The sequence below is a fragment of the Babylonia areolata genome, chromosome 10 (assembly GCF_041734735.1).
Source record: "Babylonia areolata isolate BAREFJ2019XMU chromosome 10, ASM4173473v1, whole genome shotgun sequence".
In the NCBI taxonomy this organism is placed as follows: domain Eukaryota; kingdom Metazoa; phylum Mollusca; class Gastropoda; order Neogastropoda; family Buccinidae; genus Babylonia; species Babylonia areolata.
Genome location: NC_134885.1, coordinates 40,952,027 through 40,962,213, shown reverse-complemented (window position 1 = coordinate 40,962,213; position 10,187 = coordinate 40,952,027). Strand labels below are relative to the sequence as shown.

Below are 10,187 nucleotides of genomic sequence, written 5' to 3'. Positions count from 1 at the left end.
TTGTGCCACGAGTCATCGTGCTTTGTGCATTAGGAAATTTCAGAGTTGTTGATTTACTATCAACTTTAAAACAGTGACTTTAAACAAAGTGACTACTGTTGGTTTCCCTGTTTCCATCTAACCATCTCAATACAGGTGGGGGAAAAAAAAAACCTGTCCTGACTAACAAATTCAAAGATGAGAAAGAAAAAAAAAAAGTATGTTGCAGGGTCTATATTAATCCACACCCTAGGAGAGATATCATTTTTTCTCTCTCTCTCTCTCTCTCCCTCCCCCCCCCTCCCCCTCTCTCTCTCTCGTTTCAATCAGTGTACCTCTATGCAACATTCTACTCCTAAAATCTCTCTCTCTGGAAGAGAACGTCCTAAAAGTGATCACTGACAGCATAGCAGGTGTGGCAAAGCTGGGGGCTTTGGGATGGTGGGGAGAGAAGGTGCAGGGGGGGGCAGTGGGGGGCAGGGCGGGGGGGGGGGGCAGGGCAGGTGACTGTTGAGGCACCAGGCTCTACACCTTTGAGGCTTTCTTCATGTGGTCCGCTTCGTCATCCACCGCCTCCATCCAGGGGTGGGGGATATATCCGTACTGCAAGTACACATGTACTCCATTGTAAGTGAACATGTACCAAACTGCTAGTAAACATGTACCCCACTACACTACACACACACACACACACACACACACACACACACACACACACACACACACACAACACACACACAAAAACACACACACTCACATATGTAAGTACAAAATGTACTGCATTGTAGTTATACATGCACTCCACCATCAGTGAACATGTTCTCCACTTTAGGTGCATACAAACTGTAAGTAAACATGTACTCCACTGACATTAAATATATATACTTCATTGTAAATACACACATACTCATCTGCAATTGTTTTTAAATGTACCCCACTGAACGTAAACATGTACTCCACTGTAGATAAAGTCCACTAGAAGTAAAATGCATCTTTATAATCAACATGTGTTCCATTGTAAGCAAAAACGTACCAAAACTGTCCGTAAAAATGTAATCCACTACACACACACACACACACACAAGACACCCAAGAGAAACACCCTTCATGAAACACCTGCTTATAAATAAGTGATTTGATACAAATGATAATATGGTTCATCAGCCGTCCTGCTGAAACTGAAGTGCAACGTGTGAGCGCAGTCCAAGCTTGAACTCATTTCGGCCTGTGTTGATGCTCCTTAGTCTTTGTTTCATTGCAATCATGTGTACTGTTAAAGATTATTTAAACCAAACACCCCTGAATCATCAACAACACATTGTTTCTGATCACTAACACACCTAGTAACAATCTCTCCCTCTCTCTCTCACTCACATACATACATACACACACACACCCTCCCACCCCCACCTCCTCTCTCCACACACACACACACACACACACACACACACACACACACACAAATGTCAGAATCTAAAATGTTTTTTGCCAGACTTCACCAAAAGTTCTTTTGAATGTGTTATTAACAATTCAATTATGTTATTTGTTACTGCATAGTCGTACAGGACACTTGTTATAGTTGTTATAGTTGTTTGAGATTTTCCCTAGCATGGTCTCTCACTATTCACCAAACATACACACACTTTTACCCCTCCCCCTCCCACAACCCCTACCCCCATGGGTTTGTTTTTTTGTTGGGTTTTTTTTGGTTTCTTTTTTATTTTTCCCTCGTCTAATATCACTTCAAGTGGAAAGGCGTTAAACTGAAGACAACAACAACAACACACACACACACACACACACACACCCCTTACCTGGATGTCGGACAGGTGTTTGTGGAACCTGTTGGTCAGCTTGGCCTCCTTCATGGTGGGGATGTCCAGGGTCTCACACAGGTACTTGATGCGCTCCACCGGACACACCACGCACGCCGTGCCCGACCCAAACACCTCCTTGATCTGGGCACCCAAACACAGGTCATTATCATTATCATAATAACAATATTCATATTATATTATTATTATAATATATTATTCATGATGATAATAATAATACTGCTACTACTACTACTACTACTAATAATAATAATAATAATTATTGATTATAGAAATGATGATGATAATCATGATCGTAATCATGATTATTATTATTATTATAGTAATGATAATAACACTAATGATAATAATAACCATATCAAATAAAACAACAACAACAATATGATGATGATAATCATAATAATAACACTAATGATAATAATAACAATATTTAATAAAACATCAACCACAATAATGACAGCAAGAACAGGAACAGGAACAATAAGAAGAAGAAGAAGAACAGTATGTGATGGGCAGTACTTATTTTGTTTCAATCATTTGCCTTCTACAATTGTCTCTCACTTCAAATGAAATGAAATTATAGTGCTTAGAGCCTTGCCGACCACTAAGGCCATCTCAAGGCTATCGCCGCGTTAATAACTACTACAAGGATAAAAAAATCAAACAATTAAAACGAGTCACCACTTCAAACTTTCCACTCCAAAGTTTAAAAAAAAAAACTTCCATAGTTTGAAACCTTCAAATCTGGCTAAAAATGTTCAATTCTTTTAAGAAGTCCATCAGCGCCCACGGAGGGACATCACAAAACAAGGTCTTCAAAGAAACCGCCGTGTAATGTCTGTGTCTAACGTCATGCAGATCCCAACAGTCAAGGAGCACGTGCTTCACGGTGAGAGGCTCATCGCAGGGAATACATCGAGGGGCCTCTTCCCCCTTCAACAAGTAAGAATGAGTAAAAAAAAAAAGTGTGCCCCGCACGCAGTCTGCACAGCACAGACTCCTCCTTTCTGTTCTTCACCAATGTCTCTCACTTAACTGCATTCTAATGTGTTTACTTTTCTCTTTTTTTTTATCATCTTATTTCAATTCTATGTTAATGTTTCACACAAACCTAGGGTAGGCTCTCAAGGCCGGACTAACACATCAGGTTTGTGCAAAGGTCAGCCATCTGCTGAATTTTGTAAAACATTTTAAAAGCAGATATAGTGTGGTGTGCATGAAACGATGGGTTTTTTTCTTTTTGTTTGTTTTGTTTTTTTACTTCTGAACCATACTAATATGACCATATAAAGGTGTATCTTTTTTTTCCATCTTTAAAATCTGCATGAAACTTGAAAATGGATTGTCTAATTATACATAACTGTCCAATTTCAAAATAGAGGAAGTTTTGAACCTTAAAAAAAAAAAAAGAAAAAAAAAAGAGTCCTTAACATATTAAACAATTCATGCACATATTACATATCACTTCACAAACTGACCATACTGTAATTTATACACAGCTCCTGAAACTCTATCCTAATCCATAAAAATCTGGATCTAAAGACTAATATGCAGTATTTCAAATGCTGACTTTCATACAGTGAAATTCACACGTACACAGAATCACAAACACACATGCAGTGATGCACACACACACACACACACACACACACACACACACACACACACACACACACTACACAACCCCCCTCCCCCAACCCCTGCACACAGAGAGAGGCACATATACTACAAACATATCCACCAGCCCCCCAAACCCCCTATCCCAACACACACACACAGACGCAAACCCCCCCTCACACACACACACACAGTGAAAAGCACATATACTAAAGACACACAGAGACATACTACACACACACACACACACACACACACACAGATTTCACTGTATCTCACCCTGTTCTCAGTGAGAGCCTTGGTGAACTCCCTCATGGTGATGTTACGCTCTGATACCTTGAACTCATTCTGCAAACAAACCAAAAACACCCTGTACAATCACTATTAATATCATTATCATCATCATCATTTGTTATCATTATCATCATTATCATTATTATTCATGCCTATAAAGTGCCTATCTTTGGTCAAGGATCAAACTCCTCAACGCTTTACAGAAACAATCGCCTGCACAACAGGCTGCCTACCTGGGTGAAACCAGCTGACAGCTGACTCAAATTTAAGGTACTCATCTTACATTTCCTGTGTCAACTTGTCAGGCTTCAGTCTCACACATACGCACACACACACACACACACACAGATACACACACACACACACACACACACACATACACACACACACACACCATCACACGGCACAGGCTGTCCAATCCACTTCACCTTGGTTGTCTTTTTGTGTGTTTGCTGGGCTGGGTGCTAGTCTTCCCCACAGAAACCAATAAAAACAGAGCTCCATGTGAAACCACACACACACATTGGACAATGTTCACTCACTCCATCCCCCCCACCCCCCACCCCCCAACAGTTTCCTCCCTTGCTTTTTTTCTCCTTTTCACAAACAGACTGCTCATTAAAACCGGTCATTACAACAACAACTAGCATTAATTACAGAGCAATTTCCCTTTTTTACCACTCTGCACCAAAACATTTGCAAAATAAATAAAACTTCCATGCTTAGCAAAAGAAGTTCCTGTTTGAACAAAAAATGATAATAATGACTCCTCTTGTCAGAATATCAGATCAGAGTGCCAAGTTTAGAGAATACAAAAAATATAAATATAACAGTAAATGCAGTTTGCATATAATTAGGCTTCATTTTTAATTTTTTTGTGCCCATCCCAGAGGTGCAATATTGTTTTAAACAAGATGACTGGAAAGAACTGAATTTTTCCTATTTTTATGCCTAATTTGGTGTCAACTGACAAAGTATTTGCAGGGAAAATGTCAAAGTTAAAGTTTACCACGGACACACACACACACACAGACAACCAAACACCGGGTTAAAACACAGACTCACTTTGTTTACACAAGTGAGTCAACAATAACAACAACAAAAAATAAGAATGATCAATGAATGATTAAATCCTTTTCAAGTTAGCTAATGAAATTCTTTAAAAAAATTTAAAAATGTAAAAAGGTTAGAAATACAATATATAAAACCTGGGACTTATTTTTATTTAAGATTCAGCACAAATGCTGAAACAAATAAAAATAATAATAACAATAACAATGTATATAAACAGACACACACACACACACACACACACACACACACAAAGATCACACCCTCTCAGGGCTCTGGGCGCCACTCCTTGTAGAATAAACTGAAGTAAACACCACAAGTGGTAAAATACACTCTTTCTTTACCTCTTTTTTTTTTTTTTTTTTTTTAATTTATCAGAAAGGGGCACAGGTGCCCGGTACTGACCCACTCTCTGGCCAGCTCTAGCAGACTCTTGCGAGTGACGCCTGGCAGAATGAGGCCGTTGAGGGGCGGCGTCAGCAACTCCTCCTCTGTAACCGAACACCATGACCATGCATGTGTGTGTTTGTGCGTGTGTGTGTGTGTGTGTGTGTGTGTGTGTATGCATTCATAAATATCTATATTATAATAACAATACAAATAATTCCACTGCTAATACTAAGACTACTAATGACGATAATAATAAAGACAATAATTTTGTGATAATCATGTTTTAAAAAGACAATATCAATATCAACAACAACATAATAATAGTAAGAAGAAGAGGAAATAATATTCATATGGTGCAAACACTATACAGTTGGCCATAAGTGCCTCCCATCAAACAATACATACATACAAAAGTGCATAGTGTCAAACAACAGCACATGAAGACATGGGGGAAAAAAGCAAAAATGAAACAAACACACACACACACACACACACACAGATATATATATATATATATATATATATATATATATATATATATATATATATATATATACATACACATATATATGTAAGCTTTCCACAAAGGTGGGTGCATTAACATGGTCAGTCCACTCTTGGTATCAATCTGTATTCTCGTCACTTATCTAATTAAATCAAATCGCTACCCTGTTGTCATTTTCCCCATCTTCAGCACAGCATTTTCACTGAAGTGTTCTGAAGCTCAGCATAGCATACGCACTAAAAAAACAACAACAACAGCAGCAGTTGGCCAGGACTGCAGATTAATCATCATCATCATCATCATAACCCTAGTAATAATGGGCACCTGTAATTCGCTCTACCTCGTTGGCACAGGGGCCCATAACACTAACAACTAACATCAATACAAGAAGAAGGGGGAAAAAATTACAAAAACTAACGACACAGGGCACAAAAATCAAGACTGACCATGATAACAACAGCAACAATATCTACCACCACCACCACAACAACAACAAGATTTTTTTTTTTTAAATCAAAAAAAGAAGAGCAGACCAAAAAAATCCAGACATCTGCCTTTCTCATACGTACTGCAATAACGACAACGACGAAGAAATGAGCAGACAACTAACTAATCCAGAAGTTTGCTCTCCCACACTCACACCATCCCCCCAGCCCCTTGTTTGCTGATCCAAAAGAACTAGTATGATCAAGACTCACAATGACAACAATAATGACAAAAACCTATTACTACAACCAAGATAACAATGAAAAAAAAGAGCCGACAACCAATCCATAATTATATGACTCATGTATACCTGACCAGATCAATAACACCATTAACAACATTCAAGAATGCATTACTGACATCAAGCATTGGATGACAGCAAATAAACTAACACAAAATGATGACAAGACTGAAGTCCTCCTGATTCACTCACAGAACAAACCATTACCTGACTCTGCTCCCTCCTCTATGTCTGTTGGTAACACAAACATTCAGTTCTCATCTGCTGCAAGAAATCTAGGGATAACTTTTTCTGACACTCTGTCCATGGAAAAACATGAGTCCAACATCTGTTGCTCTGCTTACCATGAACTCAGGAAAATCAGTAGCATTCGCCATCCTCTCACTTCTGATGCAACCAAAACTCTCGTCTGTTCTCTCGTTCAGTCTAAATGTGATTACTGTAACTCCTTACTCTCTGCCATTCCCCAGTACCTCCTAGACAAACTTCAAAAGGTTCAAAACTCAGCAGCACAACTGATCTTCAGAGTCAGAAAACACGAACACGTACAGCCACTCCTCCAACAGCTTCACTGGCTCCCAATCTCTGCAAGAATACAACATAAAACATCCACTCTTTGCTTCAACTCTCTCACTGATCCCTACTTTCCTGTCTATCTTTCTGATCTCCTTCATGTCTATACCCCTGCCAGACAACTCCGCTCTTCTTCAGACAATAGAACCTTTACTGTTCCTCGAATCAAAACAAAGACTTATGGCAAGCGATCTTTTTCTCACTTTGCGACAACTGTTTGGAACCAGCTTCCACTCACAACTCGTTACTCTGAAACCCCCTCACAGTTTAAAACTGCCCTGAAGACACACCTGTTCAGACAGTCATACAATGTTGTATGAAACTGAAATGAAACAGAGGTGTGTGGTTGTGTCGTGTTGTGTGTGTGTGTGTGGGAGGGTGGGGGGGGGGGGGTGGAGGGGGGAGTGGGAGGGACGAGGGGGGAGAGGTGGTGGCGGGTGTTTGCACGCCTACACGCGCGAGCTTGTGTCTGTGTGTTGCGTGTGTGCGGGTGGGTGGGTTGGTGCGTGAGTGTGTGCGTGCGTGCATGCGTGCGTGCGTGTGTGTATGTGTTTTCTAATGTATAAATATGTATGTGAGAAATTTTTTACACGAACTGTTTTATGAAGTAATGTTGCAGTTTGTTTACTCAGTTGTCCATCTGTTGTGCTTTTGTTGTTGTTGAAGAGCTGTGTGTGTGTGTGTGTGTGTGTGTGTGTGTGTGTGTGTGTGTGTGTGTGTGTGTGTGTGTGTGTGTGTGTGTGTGTGTGTGTGTGTCTGTGCTAGTGTATGTGGGCGGGGTGGAGGTGTGAGTGTTTTTACAATACGTACATTTTTACATTTTCAGGTTTAATTTCTTAAATGTAATAATGTACATACGTTTTTACTAGAAATGTTTGATGAATATTGCTTTATCATGTGATGTTGTAGCCTGTGTGTTTCAATTGTTGTCATTCGTGTGTGTGTGTGTGTGGGTGGGAGGGGGGGGGGAGGGGGGTGTCTGAACATTCGTTTCATCTTTCTAGTTTTAATTTGTGTGTGTAATGTGGGGTGTTTCTTCTGGGAAATGCTTAGCAGGAACTTTTATTTTATTTTATTATATATATATATATATATATATATATATATATATTTTTTTTTTTTTTTTTTTTTTTTTTTATGTCGCAGTAGTTTGCATTATTTGATTGTTGATCTGTGTTCGTGCGTGTATTGTGCCTGTAGGTGCGTGTATGTGTGTGTGTGTCACTGAGTGAGTGCGTGAGTAATGTGTTTGGGTATGCGGCTTGTGTTCGTTGGTGCATGTGTGTGTGCGTGTGCGCGTGTGTGTGTGTATGTGTGTGTATGTGTGTGCACGTTGTGTGTTTTGTGTGTTTGTATGTAGGTATGTATGTATGTATGTATGTATGTACCTACGTATATATGCATGCATGTGCTGTGTATACGTGCTTGTGTTCTTTCAATTTCAATTGTCTACTTTTGTTGTTGTTGTTGTTATCATTTTTTAAATACCTGTTGCACTTCTTGATTTAATCAACTGACATGACCTATTTTAATTGTTCCCTCTCACCTATGTTTCAAATCATATGCATATGTTTGTGTGGGGATGTTTGAGTACATGTTTTTTTGTTTTGTTTTGTTTTTGTTTTTTTAGTGCTATTGTAAAGCGCATAGAGCTTCAAGAATATGCGCTATAGCAAGAAGTCTTAATAAATAAATAAATAAATAAATAAGTTTGCTCCCCCATTCCACCCCCCCACCCCCTCATTTGCTGATCACAAAGAACTAGTATTATATGCAAGACTCACAATGATAACAACGACAAAAACCTAATATTACAACAACAATGAAAAAAAGGAGCAGACAATAAATCCATAAGTTTACTCCAACAATCACTCCCCTTCATTTGCTGATCCAGCAGAACTGGTGGTATAAGCAAGACAATAACATCAATGACAAAATGTACTACAAAAACAACAAAAAAAGAGCACACAACTAATCCAGAATTTTGCTCTGACACTCATACCCCACCCCACCCACACTGCCTACCCCCCCACCCCCCTGTTCGCTGATCCAGCAGAGCTGGTACTCAAGACTGACAACAGAAATGACAAAAACATATTACACAACCACAACAATGAAAAGAAGAGCAGACAGCATCCCCCCCCCCACACCCCCAAACCCACCCTCCACACACCCACCCCTCCACTGAACGCAGCCCCCCCTCCCTCCCCATCTACACCCACATCCACACCCTCACCCACACCCACACGCACCGCCCTGTTCGTTGATCCAGTAGATGAAGAGGTTCATGGTGCCGACCTCGGTCAGCATGTGGTCCTCCCCGAACAGCCACAGCACCTGCTGACAGTCCTGCTCCTTCACCGCTATGTCCTGGATGTGGATCGTCGGGGCGTAGTTCCTGAAACACCCAGCAGTCTCCACCGTTCGGTACTGGTGTTAACACCCTCACACTAACCCCAGCCCCCCACACACACCCTCCCCCAGCCTCCACTCCCCTTCAACTGGATTGTAACAGGTTTGGTTGTCAAATGGAAAGAGCGCTGGATTCTTGCCCAAGTTTCCCTGACATCAATGTCTCGACACACCTGGTGGGTTAAAGGTGGATCTTTTTGCTATCTCACAAAGTGCTGGATTCTCGCCCAAGTTTCCCTGACATCGATGCCTCGACACACCTGGTGGGTTAAAGGTGGATCTTTTTGCTATCTCACAAAGTGCTGGATTCTCGCCCAAGTTTCCCTGACATCGATGCCTCGACACACCTGGTGGGTTAAAGGTGGATCTTTTTCCTATCTCACAAAGTGCTGGATTCTCGCCCAAGTTTCCCTGACATCGATGTCTCGACACACCTGGTGGGTTAAAGGTGGATCTTTTTCCTATCTCACAAAGTGCTGGATTCTCACCCAAGTTTCCCTGACATCGATGTCTCGACACACCTGGTGGGTTAAAGGTGGATCTTTTTCCTATCTCACAAAGTGCTGGATTCTTGCCCAAGTTTCCCTGACACCAATGCCTCGACACACCTGGTGGGTTAAAAGGTGGATCTTTTTCCTATCTCCCAGGTCAACATATGTGCAGACCTGCTTGTGCCTGAACCCCCTTCATGTGTACACCCACACAGGAGATCAAATACACAGGTTAAAAGATCCTGTTACACTTGTCAGCGGTCAGTGGGTTATGGAAACAAGAATATATCCAG

At 40.7% G+C, this 10,187-nt stretch overlaps 1 protein-coding gene across 4 annotated transcripts in view; it reads right to left on the bottom strand.

The window, feature by feature from the left end:
• Window positions 1-303: 303 nt before the first annotated feature.
• The window catches only part of LOC143286597 (branched-chain-amino-acid aminotransferase, cytosolic-like), a 31,874-nt gene continuing 21,990 nt past the window's right edge, over window positions 304-10,187 (bottom strand). For all 4 annotated transcript variants that reach the window (XM_076594226.1, XM_076594227.1, XM_076594229.1 and 1 more), the window contains 5 exons: window positions 9,244-9,389; window positions 5,202-5,287; window positions 3,711-3,779; window positions 1,794-1,937; window positions 304-582 (listed from right to left, as the gene is read on the bottom strand). In XM_076594226.1, the coding sequence (XP_076450341.1) occupies window positions 505-582; window positions 1,794-1,937; window positions 3,711-3,779; window positions 5,202-5,287; window positions 9,244-9,389 (523 nt within the window). In that variant the 3' untranslated portion in view covers window positions 304-504. The remainder of the gene's footprint in view (window positions 583-1,793; window positions 1,938-3,710; window positions 3,780-5,201; window positions 5,288-9,243; window positions 9,390-10,187) is intronic.